Below are 27,853 nucleotides of genomic sequence, written 5' to 3' on the forward strand. Positions count from 1 at the left end.
GATATTGTCCGGTTACGCGCAGAGTGGACTGAGGTGATCTTGGGGAATAACGACGGAGTTTGTTACAGTGTTGAGACACCGAAGTTTACTGTTCAATTTGCTTTTTTCTTTACGGTCAGGGACAGTATGAGTGTAGCCAGATCCTTTTCACTCTCTATCCTTGTTTCAATTTGTGTTTCACCGGATTCATCATCGAGACGAGGGACACCTGAACTAAACCAAGACCTGCTACTAACCAGCAGCATCCTAGTTATCCTAGCTAGTCAGTACAGCTCGGTACATCCTAGTTATCCTAGCCAGTCGGAACAGCTTAAGCTAGCTAGCTACTCCACCAGCAGCATCCTAGTTATCCTAGCAGTCGGACAGCTCGGTAAGCTAGCTACTACTCTACCAGCAGCATCCTAGTTATCCTAACTACAGCTCCAGCAGCATCCTAGTTATCCTAGCTAGTCGGTACAGCTCGGTAAGCTAGCTAGCTACTCAACCAGCAGCATCCTAGTTACCATAGCTACCACTACATCATCACCGGCTGTCTGCATTTCTTGTGGACCGATGGAGCTCCCGGGTTGTTTCTTCCACCTGTTAAATCCCGGTGAGGCTTCTCCCTCTCTCGTTGACGGATGCTGGCTACCTCTGTCCGGTTCTCCTCTCTTCACTAGATGGACGGTAACTTTAGTGTTTAAACCCTCTGTGTCCAAGGACCAAACTTTTGAATATTATTTTCAGGGCGCCTCAATAGCAGGTATTGAACCCCGGGTAAATAATCACTAGTCAGAACCTCAACCTCAGTATACATTCATTATAAAAAATCATCTTAATATCTGATATTGTGAGTAAATAACCTCGAGAGTGCGTCTTCCAGCCCTCCAATAAATCACATCATTCAAACCCTCCCGGTTAGTAAATGTACCTCAACATGCCCCCGGAGAAGGCAGAGTAACGACACCAGCCTTTTAGCGGGGCTGACAGACTGACTACAACGCTCGCGACGATAAATGAATTTCGTCATTTTAAATGACACACTGCTCGCGCGCGTTAACTAACGTCTAGAAGTCAGTTATATTTGTGAAACTCTTCTTATGTTTCCCAATCTGAGCTCAGAGTAGATGAGAGATGTAATGTTTGTATCTGTTGTGTTGAAGTCAATCAAGCAGGAGAGACCAGCCTCCCCTGTTCCCAGCTGTGTGTCCATGAAGAGTGACCTGTCTATGGAATCTCCTATAAACTTTAGAGAGGGAGACTTTTCTACTGAACAAAGGTAAGAAGAACTCATGGGTCCTGGTCAGTGAGTTAAACAACACTGTCTCTAGTCATTTCTCCTCTCCATTTTCCCATTTATTGTTTGTTTTCAAATCCATAGGCTAATCCTTTTGTCCATTTTCATAGTCCTAAAACAATATTAAACAAACACAACATTCCCTGTGTGTGTGTGTGTGTGTGTGTGTGTGTGTGTACTCCTGGATGAGGAGATGTAATCTCATGTTTTGTCCACAGAAACCAACAGGAGAGATCAGAGTCAGAGATTCTCAGTGGTCAGTCTTCCCAGAGTCATCAAACAGACCTGGCCTCCATATTCAGTGTATGTGGTCCTGTTATGTACATTTGTTTTTGTTTACCTCAAGTAAAGTTGATCTGTCAATCATTCATTAATGTGTTAATGAGAAAGCATTTATTCTCTTGCTTAACTTATTTACTTTATTTATTTCAGATGCTTGAAGAGAAAATTATGACATTTGTGAAGAACGAGCTGAAGATGTTCAAGAGGATTCTTAGTCCAGAACTCCCAGAAGGCTTTGAGAGTCAGAAGCAGGATAAGGAAGTGGTGGATGCTGAAGATGAGAAGCAGGAGAGCAGTGCCAGAGAGGGGCTCTGAAGATCACACTGCACATCCTGAGGAAAATGAACCAGAAGGAGCTTGCTGACACACTGGAGAAATGTAAGATCTGTCTGCCTCATGTTGAATGATGTTTTATAACATTTAAAAGCTGTAGCCAAAGTACAGCTAAAGTAGCTGTGTAACTCAATGATATTGTAGCAGCCTTAACACAACACCTAGTGACCTCATCAAGTAGCAGCAGGGATGTGTTGTGGTGATTCATTTAGAGAGAGAGAACATTAATAATACCATCAATAATACCAATAATAATATAATCAGTCACACCAGTCTGTAATGCATTATGAAAACATTTACACATTTATACAGTCAGTTAAGAGAATAAATTATTATAATGTAAAACTTTATAACAGTCCTACAATACTGTAGACATTAAAACAGACGTAATATTAATATCCTCTGTGTTATTTCTAGATTCAGATGATCCTGCTGTGATTTGCCAACGTGAACTCAAATCTAATCTAAAGAAGAAGTTTCAATGTGTATTTGAGGGGATCGCTAAACAAGGAAACCCAACACTTCTCAATAAGATCTACACAGAGCTCTACATCACAGAGGGTGGAACAGGAGAGGTCAATAATGAACATGAGCTGAGACAGATTGAGACAACAACCAGGAAACAAGCAAGACCAGAGACTGCAATCAAATGTAACGACATCTTCAAACCCTTAACTGGACAAGACAAACGTATCAGAACTGTGCTGACAAAGGGAGTCGCTGGCATTGGAAAAACAGTCTCTCTGCAGAAGTTCATTCTGGACTGGGCTGAAGGAAAAGCCAATCAGGATGTCCAATTTATATTTTCATTCCCTTTTCGGGAGCTGAATTTGATGAAAGGGGACAAACACACTTTCATTGAACTTCTTAATCACTTCTCAATGGAAACCAAACAATCAGGAATCTCCAACTACGACAAGTACAAAGTTCTGTTCATCTTTGATGGTCTGGATGAGTGCCGACTGCCCCTAGACTTCCAGAAGAACAAGATCTGTTGGGACGTCACAGAGTCAACCTCAGTGGATGTTCTGCTGACAAATCTCATCAAGGGAAATCTGCTTCCCTCTGCTCTCCTCTGGATAACTACCCGACCTGCAGCAGCCAATAAGATCCCTTCAGGGTGTGTTGACCAGGTAACAGAGGTACGAGGGTTCAATGACCCACAGAAGGAGGAGTACTTCAGGAAGAGATTCAGTGATGAGGACCTGGCCATCAGAATCATCTCACACATAAAGACATCGAGGAGCCTCCACCTCATGTGTCACATTCCTGTCTTCTGTTGGATTTCTGCAATAGTCCTTGAACAAATTCTGAAACATAAGACAGAAGAGATGCCCAAGACTCTGACTGAGATGTACACACACCTTGTGGTGTTTCATACCAAACAGAATAATGAAAAGTATCTTGGGAAAGAAGAGACAGGTCCACACTGGAATAAAGAGAGCATTCTGTCACTGGGGAAACTGGCTTTTCAACAGCTTGTGAAGGGCAATCTGATTTTCTATGAAGAAGACCTGAAAGAGGCTGGCATTGATGTCAATGAAGCTTCAGTGTACTCAGGATTGTGCACACAGCTCTTTAAAGAGGAATGTGGGCTGTACCAGGACAAGGTGTACTGCTTCGTGCAGCTGAGCATTCAGGAGTTTCTGGCTGCTGTATATGTGTTCCTCTCATTCATCAACAACAATGAGAATGTAATGGATGAACTGCAAACAACGTCCAGGAACTTTTCTGTGAGGATCAAACAAAGGCGTAAAGTTACTGTCTACAAGAGTGCTGTGGATAAAGCCTTACAAAGTGAGACAGGAAACCTGGACCTTTTCCTCCGCTTCCTTCTGGGCCTCTCACTGGAGTCCAATCAGAAGCACTTACGAGGTCTACTGACAAAGACAAGAAGCAGCTCACAGAGCCATGAAGAAACAGTCAAGTACATCAAGGACAAGATCAGGGAGAATCCCTCTCCAGAGAGGAGCATCAATCTGTTCCACTGTCTGAATGAACTGAATGACCATTCTCTAGTGGAGGAGATCCAAAGCTACCTGAGCTCAGGAAGTCTCTCAGAACACAACCTGTCACCTGCACAGTGGTCAGCTCTGGTCTTTGTGTTGCTGACTTCAGAAAAGGAGCTGGATGTGTTTGACCTGAAGAAATACTCCAGATCAGAGGAAGGTCTTCTGAGGATGCTGCCAGTGGTCAAAGCCTCCAGAGCTGTTCTGTGAGTAAATAAAATTACATTTAAGTACTAATCATCAGGAAGAAATATTCAGTTTAGAGAAAAATATGTATTAAAGTGTTTATATAATATTATATTGAAAAACATATTGAATAAATGCATTGATTTTCATATTAGTATAACAATATGACCATTCAATTCTAGGAGACGGAAGATGAATCTATGTGTTGTTTGAGAGAATAAACCAAATGCATCTGCCATTGTCCTTCTACACTACTGGTGTTAAATGAACAGTGTGTTTGTGAAGTCATGATGATCTCTTTGTCAGGCTGTCAGGCTGTGGAGTCACAGAGGAAGGCTGTGCTTCTCTGGTCTCAGCTCTGAGGTCAAACCCCTCACACCTGAGAGAGCTGGACCTGAGTAACAACGACCTGAAGGATTCAGGAGTGAAGCTGCTCTCTGCTGGACTGGGGAATCCCCACTGTAAACTGGAGACTCTGAGGTCAGTATTCCTGTAGTTGGTCAACAAGTGATAACTGTTCACCAGATCCACATGTGTTTACCAGACACACATAGTCCACACCATATGTGTTTGGAAGCTAACCGTTTTAAAATCAGTGGTATTCTCTAGTGTTTTGGATCCAAGATGGCGTTAGCAGTCAGATGTCTTTGTCCTTCGTCTTGTCGTGTTCCATGTATATATATTTTTGTAACTTTTTCTTAACATATCTTTTATATTTTTCTAAACCGTTACTTCAAAATACTCTCCTGCAACCACCTCACCCAATGTGGTGTGGACCTGCTTTTTCTCTAACTGATTTTTCTTTACCTCTTACTGGAATCTCTCCAACATAAACGAGCCAGCTAACTAGCCAGCTAACTAGCCAGCTAACGGTCATCAGCTACCTTTATCCCGGACAACTCTCACCAGGTTTAAGAGGCCCTTCGGACATATTCCTTTGGCCACTATACATATTTTGCCAACTGGCCTGGTTTACCACACGGAGCCCTGCTGATCCATCCACTGATGTAACTGCACGACGGTGGCACAACAGACTTTCCTGCGTCATCCCTCTAAGGCCTATCTGTTAGCCTGCTAGTTTCCTGAAGCACTGGACTCGTATGATCACCCGGCTATGCATGCCTCTCCCTAACGTCACCATGCCTTGTCCATTGCTGTTTTGGTTTGTAACTATTGTTTTATTTCACTGTAGAGCCTCTAGCACTGCTCAACATGCCTCGGCTAACAATTTAGTTACCCCTCCCACACACGCAGTGACATCACCTGGTTTAAATGCAATTTCTAGAGACAATATCTCTTTCATTATCACTATATGCACAGGTTTACCCCCACTGTATTCACATCCTACTATACCTTTGTCTGTACATTATGCCTTGAATATATTCTACCGTGCCCAGAAATCTGCTCCTTTTACTCTCTGTTCTGAACGTACTAGACATCCAGTTCTGTTAGCCTTTGTTAGCCTCTGTTATCCTCCCTAAGTTTGTTTTATTCACTGCCCTAGCACACTCCACCATTCCGGATGTCCTAGCCGTGTCTGAATCCTGGCTTAGGAAGACCACCAAAACCTTGACATTTCCATCCCTAACTATACAATTTTCAGACAAGATAGAACTGCCAAAGGGGGCGGTGTTACAATCTACTGAAAAGATAACCTGCAGAGTTCTGTCTTACTATCCAGGTCTGTACCCAAACAATTTGAGCTTCTACTTCTAAAAATGAACCTTTCCAGAAACAAGTCTCTCACCGTTGCCGCCTGCTATAGACCACCCTCTGCCCCCAGCTGTGCCCTCGACACATTTTACATTTTACATTTAAGTCATTTAGCAGACGCTCTTATCCAGAGCGACTTACAAATTGGTGCATTCACCTTATGACATCCAATGGAACAGCCACTTTACAATAGTGCAACTAAATATTTTAAGGGGGGGGGGGGGGGGGGTGAGAAGGATTACTTTATACTATCCTAGGTATTCCTTAAAGAGGTGGGGTTTCAGGTGTCTCCGGAAGGTGGTGATTGACTCCGCTGTCCTGGCGTCGTGAGGGAGTTTGTTCCACCATTGGGGGGGCCAGAGCAGCGAACAGTTTTGACTGGGCTGAGCGGGAACTGTACTTCCTCAGTGGTAGGGAGGCGAGCAGGCCAGAGGTGGATGAACGCAGTGCCCTTGTTTGGGTGTAGGGCCTGATCAGAGCCTGGAGGTACTGAGGTGCCGTTCCCCTCACAGCTCCGTAGGCAAGCACCATGGTCTTGTAGCGGATGCGAGCTTCAACTGGAAGCCAGTGGAGAGAGCGGAGGAGCGGGGTGACGTGAGAGAACTTGGGAAGGTTGAACACCAGACGGGCTGCGGCGTTCTGGATGAGTTGTAGGGGTTAATGGCACAGGCAGGGAGCCCAGCCAACAGCGAGTTGCAGTAATCCAGACGGGAGATGACAAGTGCCTGGATTAGGACCTGCGCCGCTTCCTGTGTGAGGCAGGGTCGTACTCTGCGGATGTTGTAGAGCATGAACCTACAGGAACGGGCCACTGCCTTGATGTTAGTTGAGAACGACAGGGTGTTGTCCAGGATCACGCCAAGGTTCTTAGCGCTCTGGGAGGAGGACACAATGGAGTTGTCAACCGTGATGGCGAGATCATGGAACGGGCAGTCCTTCCCGGGAGGAAGAGCAGCTCCGTCTTGCCGAGGTTCAGGTTGAGGTGGTGATCCGTCATCCACACTGATATGTCTGCCAGACATGCAGAGATGCGATTCGCCACCTGGTCATCAGAAGGGGGAAAGGAGAAGATTAATTGTGTGTCGTCTGCATAGCAATGATAGGAGAGACCATGTGAGGTTATGACGGAGCCAAGTGACTTGGTGTATAGCGAGAATAGGAGAGGGCCTAGAACAGAGCCCTGGGGGACGCCAGTGGTGAGAGCGTGTGGTGAGGAGACAGATTCTCGCCACGCCACCTGGTAGGAGCGACCTGTCAGGTAGGACGCAATCCAAGCGTGGGCCGCGCCGGAGATGCCCAACTCGGAGAGGGTGGAGAGGAGGATCTGATGGTTCACAGTATCGAAGGCAGCCGATAGGTCTAGAAGGATGAGAGCAGAGGAGAGAGAGTTAGCTTTAGCAGTGCGGAGCGCCTCCGTGATACAGAGAAGAGCAGTCTCAGTTGAATGACTAGTCTTGAAACCTGACTGATTTGGATCAAGAAGGTCATTCTGAGAGAGATAACGGGAGAGCTGGCCAAGGACGGCACGTTCAAGAGTTTTGGAGAGAAAAGAAAGGGATACTGGTCTGTAGTTGTTGACATCGGAGGGATCGAGTGTAGGTTTTTTCAGAAGGGGTGCAACTCTCGCTCTCTTGAAGACGGAAGGGACGTAGCCAGCGGTCAGGGATGAGTTGATGAGCGAGGTGAGGTAAGGGAGAAGGTCTCCGGAAATGGTCTGGAGAAGAGAGGAGGGGATAGGGTCAAGCGGGCAGGTTGTTGGGCGGCCGGCCGTCACAAGACGCGAGATTTCATCTGGAGAGAGGGGAGAAAGAGGTCAGAGCACAGGGTAGGGCAGTGTGAGCAGAACCAGCGGTGTCGTTTGACTTAGCAAACGAGAATCGGATGTCGTCGACCTTCTTTTCAAAATGGTTGACGAAGTCATCTGCAGAGAGGGAGGAGGGGGTGGGGAGGATTCAGGAGGGAGGAGAAGGTGGCAAAGAGCTTCCTAGGGTTAGAGGCAGATGCTTGGAATTTAGAGTGGTAGAAAGTGGCTTTAGCAGCAGAGACAGAAGAGGAAAATGTAGAGAGGAGGGAGTGAAAGGATGCCAGGTCCGCAGGGAGGCGAGTTTTCCTCCATTTCCGCTCGGCTGCCCGGAGCCCTGTTCTGTGAGCTCGCAATGAGTCATCGAGCCACGGAGCGGGAGGGAGGACCGAGCCGGCCTGGAGGATAGGGGGCATAGAGAGTCAAAGGATGCAGAAAGGGAGGAGAGGAGGGTTGAGGAGGCAGAATCAGGAGATAGGTTGGAGAAGGTTTGAGCAGAGGGAAGAGATGATAGGATGGAAGAGGAGAGAGTAGCGGGGAGAGAGAGCGAAGGTTGGGACGGCGCGATACCATCCGAGTAGGGGCAGTGTGGGAAGTGTTGGATGAGAGCGAGAGGGAAAAGGATACAAGGTAGTGGTCGGAGACTTGGAGGGGAGTTGCAATGAGGTTAGTGGAAGAACAGCATCTAGTAAAGATGAGGTCGAGTAGGGGGTCGAGTAGGGGGAAGGTGAGAGGGTGAGGTCAAAAGAGGAGAGGAGTGGAAAGAAGGAGGCAGAGAGGAATGAGTCAAAAGTAGACGTGGGGAGGTTAAAGTCGCCCAGAACTGTGAGAGGTGAGCCGTCCTCAGGAAAGGAGCTTATCAAGGCATCAAGCTCATTGATGAACTCTCCGAGGGAACCTGGAGGGCGATAAATGATAAGGATGTTAAGCTTGAAAGGGCTGGTAACTGTGACAGCATGGAATTCAAAGGAGGCGATAGACAGATGGGTAAGGGGAGAAAGAGAGAATGACCACTTGGGAGAGATGAGGATCCCGGTGCCACCACCCCGCTGACCAGAAGCTCTCGGGTGTGCGAGAACACGTGGGCGGACGGAGAGCAGCAGGAGTAGCAGTGTTATCTGTGGTGATCCATGTTTCCGTCAGTGCCAAGAAGTCGAGGGACTGGAGGGAGGCATAGGCTGAGATGAACTCTGCCTTGTTGGCCGCAGATCGGCAGTTCCAGAGGCTACCGGAGGCTACCGGAGACCTGGAACTCCACGTGGGTCGTGCGCGCTGGGACCACCAGATTAGGTGGCCGCGGCCACGCGGTGTGGAGCGTTTGTATGGTCTGTGCAGAGAGGAGAGAACAGGGATAGACAGACACATAGTTGACAGGCTACAGAAGAGGCTACGCTAATGCAAAGGAGATTGGAAGGGCAAGTGGACTACACGTCTCGAATGTTCAGAAAGTTAAGCTTTCTGAACATTCGAGTGATTTGATTGCCCCCCATCTATCTTCTGAGCTCTTGCTGCTAGGTGACCTAAAGTCTGACATGCTTAACACCCCGGGCATTCTACAATCTAAGCTTGATGCCGTCAATCTCACACAATTTTTCAATGAACCTACCAGATATACAGTGGGGCAAAAAAAGTTACAGGTCTGTGAGAGCCAGAAATCTTGCTTGTTTGTAGGTGACCTGTCACGGTCTTCCTGTTGTGAAGGAGAAGCGGACCAAAATGCGGCGTGATTATACTGATTCATGTTTAATAACAAAAAGGAATAAACATGAACACTACAAAAACAAAGAATGTGGAAAACCAAAACAGTCCTATCTGGTGCAAACACAGAGATAGGAACAATCACCCACAAACACACCGTGAAACCCAGGCTACCTAAGTATGATTCTCAATCAGAGACAACTAATGACACCTGCCTCTGATTGAGAACCATACTAGGCTGAAACATAGAAATACCCAAATCATAGAAAAAAACATAGACTGCCCACCCAACTCACGCCTGACCATACTAAATAATGATAAAACAAAGGAAATAACGGTCAGAACGTGACATGACCAAATACTTATTTTCCACCATAATTTTAAATTCTTAAAATAAATTCATAAAAAATCCTACAATGTGATTTTCTGGATTTTTTCTAATTTTAGAGTCTGTCATAGTTGAAGTGTACCTATGATGAAAATTACAGGCCTCTCTCATCTTTTAAGTGGGAGAACTTGCACAATTGGTGGCTGACCAAATACTTTTTGCCCCACTGTAACCCCAAATCCGTAAACACGGGCACCCTCATAAATGTCATCCATAACTAACTCAAATCAAATCAAAAGTCAAATCAAATGATTTGATTTAAATTTGAACTCCTCCCAACTACCCACTGCTCTGAGGCTAAATACAACTTTGTCTGTTTTCAACTAAGATCTGCAGGGATCACTGCCTCATTGTAAGGCATCCTAATGGGTCTGCACTGAAAGTCAAAAGACCACCCCTCATCACTGTCAAACGCTCCCTAAAAACACTTCCCAACTGTGAGCAGGCCTTTCCATGGAGAATAAGACCTGGCCAACTTGCTCTGATTGAAACCTGAAAGTCCCGACAGAATAGAGGATGCCCCAACTAGTTATTATTTAAAATGGAGAATAAGAGCACCTCCTCCTCACCATCTTAAAGAGGGAAACATGACCATTCAAAAAAATGTAGAACCAGGAATAGAAACACTAAAGTCCATGGAGAATCACTCCTCCCAACTACCTGTCTGCCACTTGACCAGCACAAAAACATCCTTTACCCACTGCTCTGAGGCTAGCATTAGCATTGAATAATCTCCAACTTTTGAGGCTAGGGAATATGGAGGAACCAACATATAGGCAGGCAGTTAGGAAAGCACTGTAAAGTCCATGGCTCCTCCCAGCTTTTTAAACAGACATTTGCATCCTTCCAGTACAAACTCAAAAACGTTCTGAGGACACTGTAAAGTCCATGGAGAATAAGAGCACCTCCTCCCAGCTACCCACTGCTCTGAGGCTAGGAAACACTGTAAAGTCCATGGAGAATAAGAGCACCTCCTCCCAACTACCCACTGCTCTGAGGCTAGGAAACACTGTAAAGTCCATGGAGAATAAGAGCACCTCCTCCCAGCTACCCACTGCTCTGAGGCTAGGAAACACTGTAAAGTCCATGGAGAATAAGAGCACCTCCTCCCAGCTACCTACTGCTCTGAGGCTAGGAAACACTGTAAAGTCCATGGAGAATAAGAGCACCTCCTCCCAGCTACCTACTGCTCTGAGGCTAGGAAACACTGTTACAACCGACTAATCCACTATAATTGAGAATTTTAATAAGCATTTCTCTACGGCTGGCCATGCTTTCCACCTGGCTACCCCTACCCCGATCAACTGCCCGGCACCCTCCACAGCAACCCGCCCAAGCCCCCACCATTTCTCCTTCACCCATATCCAGATAGCTGATATTCCGAAAGAGCTGCAAAATCTGGACCCCTACAAATCAGCCGGGCTAGACAATCTGGACCCTCTCCTTCTAAAATGATCTACCAAAATTGTTGCAACCCCTAATACTATCCTGTTCAACCTCTCATTTGTATCGTCTGAGATTCCAAAAGATTGAAAGCTGCCACACTCATCCCCCTCTTCAAAGGGGGAGACACTCTAGACCCAAACTGCTACAGACCTATATCCATCCTAACCTTCATCTCTGAGGTCTTCGAAAGCCAAGTTAACAAACAGGTCACTGACCATCTCGAATCCCACAGTACCTTCTCCTCTGTGCAATCTGGTTTCGAGCCGGTCACGGGTGCACATCAGCCACGCTCAAGGTACTAAACGATATCATAACCGCCATCGATAAGAAACATTACTGTGCATTACTGTGCATTTATCGACCTGGCCAAGGCTTTCGACTCTGTCAATCAGGACATTCTTATTGGCAGAGTCAACAGCCTTGGTTTCTCAAATTATTGCCTCGCCTGGTTCACCAACTACTTCTCTGATAGAGCTCAGTGTGTCAAATTGGAGGGCCTGTTGTTCGGACCTCTGGCAGTCTCTATGGGGGTGCCACAGGGTTCAATTCTCAGGCCGACTTTCTTCTCTGTATACATCAATGATTTCGTTCTTGCTGCTGGGGATTCCCTGATCCACCTCTACGCAGACGACACCATTCCGTATACTTCTGGCCCTTCTTTGGGCACTGTTAGTAACAAAGCTCCAGATGAGCTTCAATGCCATACAACTCTTTCTGTGGCCTCCAAATGCTCTTAAATGCAAATAACACTAAATGCATGCTATTCAACCGATCATTGCCCGCACCTGCCCGCCCATCCAGCATCACTACTCTGGATGGCTCTGACTTAGAATACGTGGATAACTACAAATACCCAGGTGTCTGGCTAGACTGTAAACTCTCCTTCCAGACTCATATTAAGCATATCCAATCCAAAATGAAATCTAGAATCGGCATTCTATTTTGCAACAAAGCATCCTTCACTCATGCTGCCAAACATACCCTCGTAAAACTGACCATCCTATCGATCCTCGACTTCGGCCATGACATCTGTAAAATAGCCTCCAACACTCTACTCAACAAACTGGATGCAGTCTATCACAGTGTCACGAACCGGCTCAAAGCCCGTAACAAAGGGAGACAACGTGGAGATAAGGCGTAGCAAAATATATATTTATTAAATAAGTAACTAAGTATAATATACAATGGTGTGTGTAATCAGTAATCAGTAGTGTAAGTGAGTGTTTTGCATGCATGAATGTGATAATGCAGGGTGATGAAAGGTGCCAAAGCAAACAAACAAAAGGCCACCAAGAACCACAACACAATCTACAAAGGTGTCTGCATGGAGAGAGTCTCCTCCATGAATGTGGAAGAGGTCTATTTATCCTGGGAGACACCTGGCCCAGGTGTTTCCCATGTAGCTGACGACCCTCCCAACTCCGCCCACCGGCATCCTAATAAGGAAACAAGAACAAAGACAGAATACGGCAGACAGAGTGGGAGGGTCGTCACATTCCCCCCCATAAAACCGGGGACCAACAAGGACCCCGGAACAACATACCAGCCTCCCGCGTCCCAAATTGACACAGGCCTCCCGCGTCTCAAATTGACACAGGCCTCCCGCGTCTCAAATTGACACAGGCCTCCCGCGTCCCAAATTGACGAGGGGTTATGTGTTCACACCTCCACCTGCACCAACCAACCTCCTCCTCCCCAGACCTCAGCAACCTTTGTGCATAGGAAGCAATATTTTAAGAGGAAAGAAGAACACAAGACCAGGAGGGAACAGACAGGAAAGATAGAACATGACAACCCGAAACAATGGTCAGTCACGTAAACATTCAGGAACATGGCACAAAAGACCAACAGCTACAAACTCCAACGAAAAGAACATCAGGGTCCTTAATTTTTACAACTCCCAACGATTCATAGTCACTTCCAACGATTCATAGTCACTTCCAATGATTCATAGATTTCACGTGCCCTACTCGTCAGTGGCAACTGCCAATAGTCTTTTAACAGGTCAAATTTGCTCACAAACTTAGCTGCACCGACTTGATCAACACAGTCCTCCATCCGAGGAAGAGGAAATGAATCTGGCTTTGTGACACTGTTTACCTTACGGTAGTCCTTACAAAAACGGTTTGTTCCATCCAGTTTACTGACCAAGATACAGGGAGAAACCCAACTGGAGAAAAAAAGCTCTGCTATCTTACTCTCCAGCATGTACTTGACCTCAGCATCCAGACAACGTAGTTTCTCTGAAGAAACTCTATAGAACCGCTGACGAATGGGGTCAGCACCTCCAATGTCAATATCATGTTCTATTAAGTTTTGTACGTGTAGGTGTATCAGAAAACAAACCTGAAATCTCTGAATCAGACCAACCATCTCTTTCCGCCCATTAACAGGTAGGTGAGTGAGAAGACTGTCTAAAATATCCAGTGTTTCTGAATTTTTCAATCTACCCTGCAATATACAATCGTCAGGACCAGGAACATCTTCCTCCTCATGCACAGATCTAGCACGACAAGAACCCAAGGAAACAACGGTATCAGCAAAAAGAACAGGTTTACCGTCCTCTGTAGAATCCCACTGTTCAGTCTCAGAGGAAGGTGCATAATAGGGTTTTAACAGATTTACATGGCACAGCTGGTGTGCTTTCCTCCGTTCTGGAGTGGCAACTAGATAATTTTGCTCAGTGCACTGGTGCACCACTGTATATGGACCTTGAAACTTGGCTTGAAAAGGAGAACCAACAATTGGCAGCAGAGCAAGAACCTGGTCACCTGGACTAAAGTGATGAGGCTCAGTTCGGCGATCAAATATGCCCTTCATCCTCTCCTGTGAAGATGATAACTTCTCTTTAGCCATTTCACCAACGGCGTACAGCCGTCGCCGGAAATCACACACATACGATAACAGGGACTGAGGAGGCTCGGGAGACTTCCAGTCATCCTGGAGAACAGATAAAAGTCCACGCACCCTATGTCCAAACACAAGGTCATTTGGACTGAAACCTGTGCTCTCCTGTGAAACTTCCCTAGCGGCTAACAGTAACCAAGGCAACCCCTCCTCCCAATCCTTATCCATCTCAGTACAATAAGCTCTCAACAAAGACTTAAGTGTTTGATGGAAACGTTCCAGTGCTCCTTGACTTTACGCGTGATAGGCGCTAGACAAATTGTGTTTAATATGGAGCTGTTGAAGAACCTGACCAAACAGATTAGAGGTAAAATTAGATCCTTGATCACTCTGAATGACCTTAGGGATTCCAAACAATGAGAGAAACTGAGTCAAAGCTTTTAACACCGATTTAGTCGTGATAGATCGGAGAGGATAGGCAGCAGGAATCCTAGTGGTCTGACACATCACAGTGAACAGGTAACTGCTACCCTTTTAGACCGAGGCAGAGGACCCACACAGTCAATAATCAGATACTCAAAAGGTTGGCTGAGTACAGGAATAGGAAACAATGGTACTGGTTTAATAGCTTGATTAGGCTTACCAGTTAATTGACAGGTGTGACAAGTTTTGATAAAATCAGAAACATCCCTCTTTAATCTAGGCCAAAAGAAATGTCTTAATATGCGATTGTAGGTTTTCCTCACCCCCATATGTCCAGCCACGTCGCTGTGAGAAGTTTCCAACACCAACTCACGAAGCTTAACTGGTACAACAACCTGACTAATTGCCTCCCCCAGAAAAACACTATCATGAGACACCCACTTTCTCATCAGGACATCCTCTTGGAGAAAATAGCCATGGGCGACATCTCCCAACTGTTCTATAGGCACAATTTGATCACGCAACTCTTCCAACGTGGGGTCATCCCGTTGCGCCTTGATTAGATCTGAGCGGGTTACAGATAACGGGATAACAGGGAAAACAGTGACATACTTTGTATTATTATCATTAGTCGGCGCAGTGACCAGTTCGCCACGGCTCATAGAACGTGTCACTGCACACGCAGAGAACACCTCTGGGAAACTCTGTACACTCTCATCAGGAATCCCAACAAATGACGGCTTAGTGGAAACCACTAGAGATGGAAACACGACAGGCCATACACGCTCACCAGCCAAGTTATTCCCAAGGACAACATCGATGCCCTCAATAGGCAACGAAGGACGCACACCCACAACAACTTCACCCTGCACCAGCCCACAATCCAACATCAGTTTATGCAATGGAACTGACAGAGTGTTCAAACCTATTCCCCTAATTAGAACACTATTCCCCGAATCAGTCTCAGCAGAAAAGGGTAACACAGACTCCAACACAAATGATTCAGAGGCACCTGTGTCTCTCAGGATCTTCACTGGCACTAGGTCTTTACTTCCTAACATAGACACAAAACCTTCCGTAATGAAAGGTAAATAGTCTGGATCAATATGGACTTTCACATTCTCCTGGGCCTGAGGAAATGAGTCATGAATAAACTGATGTGGAACAGGTGCAGCTAACGCAGTAGGCTTAGATTTAGCGTAAGCACCCTTTGACCTGAGAAGTGGACATTCGTTTTTCCAATGACCTGAACCTTGACAGTAGTGACACTCCTGCCCAAAGTCAGCTTTACCATGGGAGGCAGGTTCAACCCTAGTTGAATAGAACTCTGCCGGAGAACCAAAGTATCTCGGTGAGCGAAGCCCAAATCTATCCGAACGCCCCCACTCTTTCCGAATACGGGGCTCTGCAAAGACACTTTTGTGAGTCAACACATACTCGTCCGCCAAAACCGCAGCTTCAGCAACATTCTTTACTTTCTGTTCATTAATATACATGGCAATACGATCAGGAATTGTGTCCTTAAATTGCTCTAACATAATCAGATCACACAGCCCTTGGAAAGTCACAACTGCAGAGGCGGAACACCAGTGATTAAACTGTAAAGATAACTGTCGCGCAAACTCAACATGAGTCTGGTTATCATCCCTTTTTAAAGTTCTAAATCGTTGGCGGTAAGCCTCAGGGACCAATTCATAAATCTGTAACACAGCTGTTTTAACTTTATCATAACTGGCACTGTCGTGTACACTAAGAGCTGAATATGCTTCCTGCGCTTTACCAGTCAGCACACACTGCAACATTAAAGTGCGGTCAGAATCAGGCCAACTCCTAGCATCAGCAACCCGCTCAAACAACGAAAAGAATGTCTCGGGGTCCCTTTCATTTAACTGAGGCAATAACCGTAAGTTCCCAACAATATCAAATGTCTCTGGGGCAGGACCAAAAGCGGAACTACCCCTAGGTAAATCTGGGTCACCTTCCCAAAACAAACTCTCCCCTGAGATCTTTCCTTCCCTAACCAACTCTATACGTTCTTGTTGCAACTTGATTTTAGCACGCTCCATTTCTTGTTTAAATGCCAATTCCTTTTCATATTTTACACGATCATGCTCTAGCTTCTCACGATCATGCTCCCGATCATGCTCTCTCTTCTCACGATCATGCTCCAGCTGTAACAAAAGCAGTTCTTTCTGCTGTTCAAAAGAAGGCTACTAGGACTAACCGATGGAATGGCCATTGTAACGTTATGGGAGACGACAAATCCTCAACAGAGGCTGGCCCGGTGGTAACTTCAAGAATACCACTCTCCATCAGATTGGCCTTCAATATCAACCTAATAGAATTCTTTAGACGTTTATCACTAATCTCAACCTTGTAGTGTTCCGCGACCTTTAACAGCTGTTCTTTCGTACCTAAATCTAACAATTCCTCTGATGGAGAGCGAATGAACTTATCTACATAAGACTCCATAATCACACAAAAAAAAATTCTCGCTCTTCCCTTCTGCTGAGCACACCAGACCACAACCCGAGAATTGACAATCACCCTGAGCACCACAGAAGAGATGAGATACGGAGCTTCCCCAAAACCTACAATAACTCAACCCTAGTCTTCGTGCAGATTTGCGGTGGGAATTTACGCACTGTATCCCGCTGGCAAGGAAATAGAACTCCCCAGCATGCTGGCCAATTCCACCAAGCCATGGATGTGCCCCCGAGACAACTGCTCAGTCCACAGACACCACACAAAAATAACAAACATTAACCATGCCCAACATATTCCAAAAAATGAAACACGTCGCTAAACCTATCAGGGGAAAAAGGCTATAGCTCCGGGTAGCAAGTTCCACTACCCTACCCAAATCTCCCACCGAGGTACACAGCAGATTACTCACCTCAGACTGACGTCCCAACAGAAAGTAGAACAAGAGTTTACAGGCTAGGCAGGGCCTGGAAACTAACCATTATAGTCTCTCCAACACAGCACACAAACCAAACAACAAAGGCAACCAATACTGGGCCGATCACACTCAAACACAATATTCAAACCAAACACGTACCTCCACGGTCTCCCAAACCAATAGTTCAAATATCCCGGCCGAGCCCCCACTTGTCACGAACCGGCTCAAAGCCCGTAACAAAGGGAGACAACGTGGAGATAAGGCGTAGCAAAATATATATTTATTAAATAAGTAACTAAGTATAATATACAATGGTGTGTGTAATCAGTAATCAGTAGTGTAAGTGAGTGTTTTGCATGCATGAATGTGATAATGCAGGGTGATGAAAGGTGCCAAAGCAAACAAACAAAAGGCCAACAAGAACCACAACACAATCTACAAAGGTGTCTGCATGGAGAGAGTCTCCTCCATGAATGTGGAAGAGGTCTATTTATCCTGGGAGACACCTGGCCCAGGTGTTTCCCATGTAGCTGACGACCCTCCCAACTCCGCCCACCGGCATCCTAATAAGGAAACAAGAACAAAGACAGAATACGGCAGACAGAGTGGGAGGGTCGTCACACACAGTGCCATCCGTTTTGTCACCAAAGCCCCATATACTACCCACCACTGCGACCTGTACGCTCTCGTTGGCTGGCCCTCGCTTCATACTCGTCGCCAAACCCACTGGCTAAAGGTTATCTACAAGTCTCTGCTAGGTAAACCCCTGCCTTATCTCAGCTCGCTGGTCACCATAGCAGCATATAACTCGTAGCACGCGCTCCAGCAGGTATATCTCACTGGTCACCCCCAAAGCCAATTCCTCCTTTGGTCGTCTTTCCTTCCAGTTCTCTGCTGCCACTGACTGGAACGAACTGCAAAAATCACTGAAGCTGGAGACTCATATCTCCCTCACTAGCTTTAAGCACAAGCTGTCAGAGCAGCTCACAGATCACTGCACCTGTTCATAGCCCATCTGTCTGCATCCCATCTGTCTACCTACCTCTTCCCCATACTTTATTTATTTATTTATTTTGCTCCTTTTGCACCACAGTATCTCTACTTGCACATCCATCTTTTGCACATCTACCATTCCAGTGTTTAATTGCTATAATGTAATTACTTCGCCACCATGGCCTATTTATTTCCTTAACTCCCATATTTTACCTCATTTGCACTCACTGTATATAGACCTTTTTTTATTTTTGTTCTACTGTGTTATTGACTGTATATTTTGTTTATTCCATGTGTAACTCTGTGTTGTTGTATGTGTCGAACTGCTGTGCTTTATCTTGGCCAGGTCGCAGTTGCAAATGAGAACTTGTTCTCAACTAGCCTACCTGGTTAAATAAAGGTGTTCTCAACTAGCCTACCTGGTTAAATAAAGGTGTTCTCAACTAGCCTACCTAGTTAAATAAAGGTGTTCTCAACTAGCCTACCTAGTTAAATAAAGGTGTTCTCAACTAGCCTACCTGGTTAAATAAAGGTGTTCTCAACTAGCCTACCTGGTTAAATAAAGGTGTTCTCAACTAGCCTACCTGGTTAAATAAAGGTGTTCTCAACTAGCCTACCTGGTTAAATAAAGGTGTTCTCAACTAGCCTACCTGGTTAAATAAAGGTGTTCTCAACTAGCCTACCTGGTTAAATAAAGGTGTTCTCAACTAGCCTACCTGGTTAAATAAAGGTGTTCTCAACTAGCCTACCTGGTTAAATAAAGGTGTTCTCAACTAGCCTACCTGGTTAAATAAAGGTGTTCTCAACTAGCCTACCTAGTTAAATAAAGGTGTTCTCAACTAGCCTACCTGGTTAAATAAAGGTGTTCTCAACTAGCCTACCTGGTTAAATAAAGGTGAAATAAATAAAATAAATAAAAATTGAGATATAATGTTTCATATTAGGTGACAGTACAGAATGTCACCTTTTATTTAAAGCTATTCATACATATATATTTTACCGTTTAGTCTTAATTGTACAAACTAATTTAGTCAAAAGTTGAGTGTTTGGTCCCATATTCCATTCCTGCAGTGATTACATCACACTTGTGTGATTTACATCACAAGCTTGTGATTCTACTAACTTGTTGAATTCATTTGCAGTTTGTCTTGGTTGTGTTTGAGAAAGTTACAGAGACACAAAGATCAAACACCCTCTGTTATTGGTAATGGTGAGAGATAAGCATGTTTTGTTGTAGTCTCTGTTATTGGTAATGGTGAGAGGTTAGCATGTTTTGTTGTAGCCTCTGTTATTGGTACTGGTGAGAGGTTAGTATGTTTTGTTGTAGCCTCTGTTATTGGTAATGGTGAGAGGTTAGCATGTTTTGTTGTAGCCTCTGTTATTGGTACTGGTGAGAGGTTAGCATGTTTTGTTGTAGCCTCTGTTACTGGTAATGGTGAGAGGTTAGCATGTTTTAGTATGTTTTGTTGTAGTCTCTGTTATTGAATAATGGTGAGAATGGTTAGCATGTTTTGTTGTAGCCTGTTTGTTATTGGTACTGGTGAGAGGTTAGCATGTTTTGTTGTAGCCTCTGTTATTGGTAATGGGGAGTTTTGTTGTAGCCTCTGTTATTGGTAATGGTAGTATGTTTTGTTGTAGCCTCTGTTATTGGTAATTAGCATGGTGAGAGGTTAGCATTTTGTTGTTTTGTTGTAGCCTCTGTTATTGGTAATGGTGAGAGGTTAGCATGTTTTGTTGTAGCCTCTGTTATTGGTAATGGGAGAGAGAGTTTTGTTGTATTATTGTAATGTTTTATGTTTTGTTGTAGCCTCTGTTATTGGTAATGGTGAGAGGTTAGTATGTTTTGTTGTAGCCTCTGTTATTGGTAATGGTGAGAAGTTAGCATGTTTTGTTGTAGTCTCTGTTATTGGTAATGGTGAGAGGTTAGCATGTTTTGTTGTAGCCTCTGTTATTGGTAATGGGGAGAGGTTAGTATGTTTTGTTGTAGCCTCTGTTATTGGTAATGGTGAGAGGTTAGCATGTTTTGTTGTAGCCTCTGTTATTGGTAATGGTGAGAGGTTAGTATGTTTTGTTGTAGCCTCTGTTATTGGTAATGGTGAGAAGTTAGGTTAGCATGTTTTGTTGTAGTCTCTGTTATTGGTAATGGTGAGAGGTTAGCATGTTTTGTTGTAGCCTCTGTTATTGGTAATGGTGAGAGGTTAGCATGTTTTGTTGTAGTCTCTGTTATTGGTAATGGTGAGAGGTTAGCATGTTTTGTTGTAGCCTCTGTTATTGGTAATGGTGAGAGGTTAGCATGTTTTGTTGTAGTCTCTGTTATTGGTAATGGTGAGAGGTTAGTATGTTTTGTTGTATGTTTTGTAATGGTAGAGGTTAGCTTTGTTATCTGTTATTGGTAATGGTGAGAGGTTAGCATGTTTTGTTGTAGCCTCTGTTATTGGTAATGGTGAGAGGTTAGCATGTTTTGTTGTAGCCTCTGTAACTTTCTCATTCATTGTTATTCATGATTCTTTAATGATTTTTCTTAATCATGGCATCATCAGGATTAATTTATTATTGTTTAGAAACATGTTATCTACTCTCTTAGACAGAAAATTACTCCAGTCATCATCCACCATTTCAATATTGGCCAAAACAAACTGCACCAACGAGTTTAAGACCAAATATTCAACTTTTGCTTCAGCTTTTTTTTTTACATTTGTCAGAATGCTTATGACTTCTTCAAATACTTTTGACTAGATACATAAAGTGCCTTCATTTCAAAACGTGAAACAGTTTGTGTTAAAAGATTGTCAAATAAATGGTGAAATTATATATTGTCACCTCATATGAAACATTTGATCTGAAATCCAAAATGTTGGAGTATAGAGACACATTTAAAATGTTAGCTTCACTGTCAAAATAGATATGGTGTGGACTGTATACTCAATACAATCTAAATCTGATTCCTCACTGTCTAAATAGATATGGTGTGGACTGTATACTCAATACAATCTAAATCTGATTCCTCACTGTCTAAATAGATATGGTGTGGACTGTATACTCAATACAATCTAAATCTGATTCCTCACTGTCTGTCTTTTGACTGATACTGCTTTTTAAACTGGTCTGGTCAGTCTACTCAAAGATTTGTACGATACATGTTTCTATCTACAGGCAATACTTTGATAATTTGTCATTTCTGATAATGATACATTGATTTATGTAGAAATGGCAGGTTTCAGGATGTATCTGATAATAATATGAAAATGTTGAAACAGTAAATATATTCTGCCACTATTTTCACCACCAAAGAATATCAGTGTGGTTTTAATATGATTTGACTCTTTGCAGGCTGTCACGCTGTCTAGTCACAGAGGAAGGCTGTGCTTCTCTGGTCTCAGCTCTGAGGTCAAACCCCTCACACCTGAGAGAGCTGGACCTGAGCTACAATCACCCAGGAGACTCAGGAGTCAGACTGCTCTCTGCTAGACGGGAGGATCCACACTGCAGACTGGAGAAACTCAAGTATGTAGAGGGTTTATGTCAATGTTCATATCAGACATGTTGGACTTATCTGGCTAGTTAAGACAAACATTCATACCACCACTTAGACAAAGTTATATCCTGACTGTGTGTGTGTGTGTGTGTGTGTGTGTGTGTGTGTGTGTGTGTGTGTGTGTGTGTGTGTGTGTGTGTGTGTGTGTGTGTGTCTGTGTCTGTGTGTGTGTGTGTGTGTGTGTATCCCTCAATGACTGTCTGTTCTTCTGCTTACCGCTACAGTGTGGAACATGGTGGAGAGTACACAATGAAACCTGGACTTAGAAAATGTGAGTGTTGACTGCTGTGAAGAATATGACTAAGAATAAGTCTTAATTCAAGTTAAATCCAAGTCAAAGACCACAATCATTACTTACTTGGTCATATTAAATATCAGCTGTAGTACTACAGAAGCAGAAATCAGGGACACCAAAGTTTACAAAGAGTTGATTTGACAATGTGTGTGTGTGTGTGTGTGTGAAATTAATGGGAATAAGTGTGTTTTATATTACCATACAGTATATCATATGATCATTCAACAAGTCTCAAGTTACCTTAACTTCTCCTTTTGATACCTAGAAACATCTACATTAAATTAATTAGTGAAAAGTGAGTTAACATTCTAATGTGAATGATGATGATTTCTAATATTGTGTCTGGTTTCATCCATCAGATGTCTGTGATCTCACACTGGACCTAAACACAGTATACCGACTCCTCTCTCTCTCTGAGGAGAACAGAAAAGTGACACTGAGGTCAGAGGAGCAGCCGTATCCTGATGACCCAGAGAGATTTGAGAACTATGAACAGGTGCTGTGTAGAGAGGGTCTGACTGGGCGCTGTTACTGGGAGGTAGAGTGGAGTGGGAGAAGGGTTGATATAGGAATGACATATAAAGGAATCAGCAGGAAAGGAAGGGCTAATGACTTTTGTCTTGGATACAATGACACGTCCTGGACTCTTTTCTGCTATGACAACAGTTACATTGCCATTCACAATAATAATCCCATTGCCATAGACGTCCGCCCCTCCAGCTTCCACAGAGTAGGAGTGTATCTGGACTGGCCAGCCGGCACTTTGTCCTTCTACAGAGTCTCCTCTGACACACTGACCCACCTGTACACATTCACCTCCACATTCACTGAGCCCCTCTATCCAGGGTTTAGGGTTTGGTATGAAGACTCCTCAGTGTCCCTGTGTCAAACACAACATGATGTTTCACTCTAATCATGGTCATGTTTAGTAAGACACACTGGAGCAACAATGTAGAATATCTCTCTAGTGTGTTAACCTCTCTATCCAGGGTGTTTGGTATGAATATCTCTCTAGTGTGTTAACCTCTCTATCCAGGGTGTTTGGTATGAATATCTCTCTAGTGTGTTAACCTCTCTATCCAGGGTGTTTGGTATGAATATCTCTCTAGTGTGTTAACCTCTCTATCCAGGGTGTTTGGTATGAATATCTCTCTAGTGTGTTAACCTCTCTATCCAGGGTGTTTGGTATGAATATCTCTCTAGTGTGTAAACCTCTCTATCCAGGGTGTTTGGTATGAATATCTCTCTAGTGTGTTAACCTCTCTATCCAGGGTGTTTGGTATGAATATCTCTCTAGTGTGTTAACCTCTCTATCCAGGGTGTTTGGTATGAATATCTCTCTAGTGTGTTAACCTCTCTATCCAGGGTGTTTGGTATGAATATCTCTCTAGTGTGTTAACCTCTCTATCCAGGGTATGACTCCTCTTCAGTGTCCCTGTGTCAAACACAACATGATGATTCAATCTATTCTTTTGTGTTTATTTAACCTTTATTTAACTAGACAAGTCAGTTAAGAACAAATTCTTATTTTGCAATGACTTCCTTCCCCGGCCCAACCCTCCTCTAACCCAGATGATGCTGGGCCAAACCCTCCCCTAACCCAGATGATGCTGGGCCAAACCCTCCCCGAACCCAGACGATGCTGGGCCAATTGTGTTGCCTTTCCCGATCGTTATTGTTTCTGTTGAGATACAGCCTGGGAACGAACCAGGGTCTGTAGTGACACCTCTAACTCTGAGATGCTGTGCCTTAGACCGCTGCACCACTCAGGAGCACTTGGGTGTGTTACCTTTGACTTTACCAGTAATTTACTGATGTAATGGAACACTGATGTAATGGAACACTGATGTAATGGAACACTAAGTGGTCTGAAGGGGATGCTATGCTACATCTGTATGTTAAACCCTTTACTGGGATGTTGTGTCTGAGTTTCATTAGTGGTCTGAAGGGGATGCTATGCTACATCTGTATGTTAAACCCTTTACTGGGAAGTTGTGTCTGAGTTTCATTAGTGGTCTGAAGGGGATGAGATGCTACATCTGTATGTTAAACCCTTTACTGGGAAGTTGTGTCTGAGTTTCATTAGTGGTCTGAAGGGGATGAGATGCCAACATATTTATCTCTCATACATCCCACTTATACTTGGAGCACAGTGTCGACCACAGGCCCTGGAGCAGTGTAGTGCCCTGCTCAACCACACTGTCATTGGTGTGTGTGTGGTGCAGGTAAGACATCTTTCTACTGATAATTAATATTCCTCATCACTGTCTCTATTCCCCTGTGGCTCAGTTGGTAGAGCAAGGGGTTAGCAACATCAGGGTTGTGGGTTTGACTCCCACAGGGGACAAGTACTAAAATGTATCACTAACTACTGTGAGTTGTGCTGGATAAGAGCTTATGATGAATGACTGGAATATATCATGTATTTACTTCCTGTTTATTTCCATGGTAACAGAATGTATCTCTCGATGTAGCCATAGTTTTCTTTATTTCCATGGTAACAAAATGTATCTCTCTTGATGTAGCCATTGTATTTTTGTTTTTTCCATGGTAACAGAATGTACAGTTGGAATCTGAAGTTTACATACACTTAGGTTGGAGTCATTAAAACTTGTTTTTCAACCCACTCCACAAATTTCTTGTTACCAAACTATAGATTTGGCAAGTCAGTTAGGACATTTACTTTGTGCATGAAACACTTAATTTTTCCAACAATTGTTTACTGACAGATTATTTCACTTATAATTCACTGTATGACAATTCCAGTGGGTCAGAAGTTTACATACACTAAGTTGACTGTGCCTTTAAACAGCTTGGAAAATTCCAGAAAATGATGTCATGGCTTTAGAAGCTTCTGATATGCTAGATGACATCATTTGAGTCAATTGGAGGTGTACCTGTGGATGTATTTCAAGGCCTACCTTCAAACTCAGTGCCTCTTTGCTTGACATCATGGGAAAATCAATAGAAATCAGCCAAGACCTCAGAAAAAAAATGGAGACCTCCACCAGTCTGGTTCATCCTTGGGAACAATTTCCAAACACCTGAAGATACCAAGTTCATCTGTTCAAGCAATAGTACGGAAGTATAAACACCATGGGACCATGCAGCCGTCATACCGCTCAGGAAGGAGACACTTTCTGCCTCCTAGAGATGAACGTACTTTGTTGCGAAAAGTGCAAATCAATCCCAGAACAACAGCAAAGGACCTTGTGAAGATTCTGGAGGAAACCGGTACAAAAGTATCTATATCCACAGTAAAATTAGTCCTATATCGACATAACCTGAAAGGCCTCTCAGCAAGGAAAAAGCTACTGCTCCAAAACCTCCATAAAAAAGCCAGACTACGGTTTGCAACTGCACATGGGGACAAAGATCGTACTTTTTGGAGAAATGTCCTCTGGCCTGATGAAACAAAAATAGAACTGTTTGGCCATAACGACCATCGTTATGTTTGGATGAAAAAGTGGGAAGCTTGCAAGCCGAAGAACACCATCCCAACCATGAAGCACGGGAGTGGCAGCATCATGCTGTGGGGGTACTTTGCTGCAGGAGGGACTGGTGCACTTCACAAAATAGATTGCATCATGAGAATGGAAATTTTGTGGATATATTGAAGCAACATCTCAAGAATTCAGTCAGGAACTTAAAGCTTGGTCGCAAATGGGTCTTCCAAATGGACAATGACCCCAAGCATACTTCCAAAGTTGATGGAAAATGGCTTAAGGACAACAAAGTCAAGGTATTGGAGTTGCCATCACAAAGCCCTGACCTCAATCCTATAGAAAATTGTGTGCAGAACTGAAAAAGCGTGTGGAATGGGCCAAAATTCACCCAACTTATTGTGGGAAGCTTGTGGAAGGCTACCTGAAACGTTTGACCCAAGTTAAACAGTGTAAAGGCAATGCTACCAAATACTAATTGAGTGTATGTAAACTTCTGACCCATTGGGAATGTGATGAAAGAAATAATATCTGAATAAATCATTCTCTCTACTATTATTCTGACATTTCACATTCTTACAATAAAGTGGTGATCCTAAGTGACCTAAGACAGGGAATTTGTTACTAGGATTAAATGTTAGGAATTGTAAAAAAAAAACTGAGTTCAAATGTATTTGGCTAAGGTGTACTCTAACCCAGGGTCTTTAACTATACCCCCTCTAACCCAGGGTCTTTAACTATACCCCCTCTAACCCAGGGTCTTTAACTATACCCCCTCTAACCCAGGGACTTCAACTATACCCCCTCTATAACCCAGGGTCTTTAACTATACCCCCTCTAACCCATGGTCTTTAACTATACCCCATCTAACCCAGGGTCTTTAACTATACCCCCTCTAACCCATGGTCTTTAACTATACCCCCTCTAACCCAGGGTCTTTAACTATACCCCCTCTAACCCATGGTCTTTAACTATACCCCCTCTAACCCAGGGTCTTTAACTATACCCCTCTAACCCAGGGTCTTTAACTATACCCCCTCTAACCCAGGGTCTTTAACCATACCCCCTCTAACCCAGGGTCTTTAACTATACCCCATCTAACCCAGGGTCTTTAACTATACCCCCTCTAACCCAGGGTCTTTAACTATACCCCTCTATAACCCAGGGTCTTTAACTATACCCCTCTAACCCAGGATCTTTAACTATACCCCTCTAACCCAGGGTCTTTAACTATACCCCCTCTAACCCAGGGTCTTTAACTATACCCCCTCTAACACAGGGCCTTTAACTATACCCCCTCTAACCCAGGGTCTTTAACTATACCCCCTCTAACCCAGGGTCTTTAACTATACCCCTCTAACCCAGGGTCTTTAACCATACCCCCTCTAACCCAGGGTCTTTAACTATACCCCATCTAACCCAGGGTCTTTAACTATACCCCCTCTAACCCAGGGTCTTTAACTATACCCCCTCTATAACCCAGGGTCTTTAACTATACCCCTCTAACCCAGGATCTTTAACTATACCCCCTCTAACCCAGGGTCTTTAACTATACCCCTCTAACCCAGGGTCTTTAACTATACCCCCTCTAACCCAGGGTCTTTAACTATACCCCCTCTAACCCAGGTTCTTTAACTACCCCCTCTAACACAGGGCCTTTAACTATACCCCTCTAACCCAGGGTCTTTAACTATACCCCCTCTAACCCAGGGTCTTTAACTATACCCCTCTAACGCAGGGTATTTAACTATACCCCATCTAACCCAGGGTCTTTAACTATACCCCCTCTAACCCAGGGTCTTTAACTATACCCCCTCTAACCCAGGGTATTTAACTATACCCCATCTAACCCAGGGTCTTTAACTATACCCCTCTAACCCAGGGTCTTTAACTATACCCCCTCTAACCCAGGGTCTTTAACTATACCCCCTCTAACCCAGGGTCTTTAACTATACCGCCTCTAACCCAGTGTCTTTAACTATACCCCCTCTAACCCAGGGCCTTTAACTATACCCCCTCTAACCCAGGGTCTAACTATACCCCATCTAACCCAGGGCCTTTAACTATACCCCCCTCTAACCCAGGGCCTTTAACTATACCCCATCTAACCCAGGGCCTTTAACTATACCCCTCTAACCCATGGTCTTTAACTATACCCCTCTAACCCAGGGTCTTTAACTATACCCCCTCTAACCCAGGGTATTTAACTATACCCCATCTAACCCAGGGTCTTTAACTATACCCCCTCTAACCCAGGGTCTTTAACTATACCCCCTCTAACCC

At 44.2% G+C, this 27,853-nt stretch overlaps 1 protein-coding gene across 1 annotated transcript; it reads left to right on the forward strand.

The window, feature by feature from the left end:
• Nucleotides 1–1,495: 1,495 nt before the first annotated feature.
• LOC135571061 (NLR family CARD domain-containing protein 3-like) lies at nucleotides 1,496–24,753 on the forward strand. Its single transcript, XM_065016868.1, is given in 8 exon segments — nucleotides 1,496–1,579; nucleotides 1,709–1,865; nucleotides 1,868–1,936; nucleotides 2,309–4,106; nucleotides 4,393–4,566; nucleotides 21,628–21,801; nucleotides 22,057–22,103; nucleotides 22,487–24,753. Coding segments are annotated over 7 exon segments (2,973 nt in total). The 5' UTR covers nucleotides 1,496–1,579; the 3' UTR covers nucleotides 23,041–24,753.
• The last annotated feature ends 3,100 nt before the right edge of the window (nucleotides 24,754–27,853 follow it).

The sequence above is a fragment of the Oncorhynchus nerka genome, unplaced genomic scaffold, assembly GCF_034236695.1.
Source record: "Oncorhynchus nerka isolate Pitt River unplaced genomic scaffold, Oner_Uvic_2.0 unplaced_scaffold_812, whole genome shotgun sequence".
NCBI classification, from domain to species: domain Eukaryota; kingdom Metazoa; phylum Chordata; class Actinopteri; order Salmoniformes; family Salmonidae; genus Oncorhynchus; species Oncorhynchus nerka.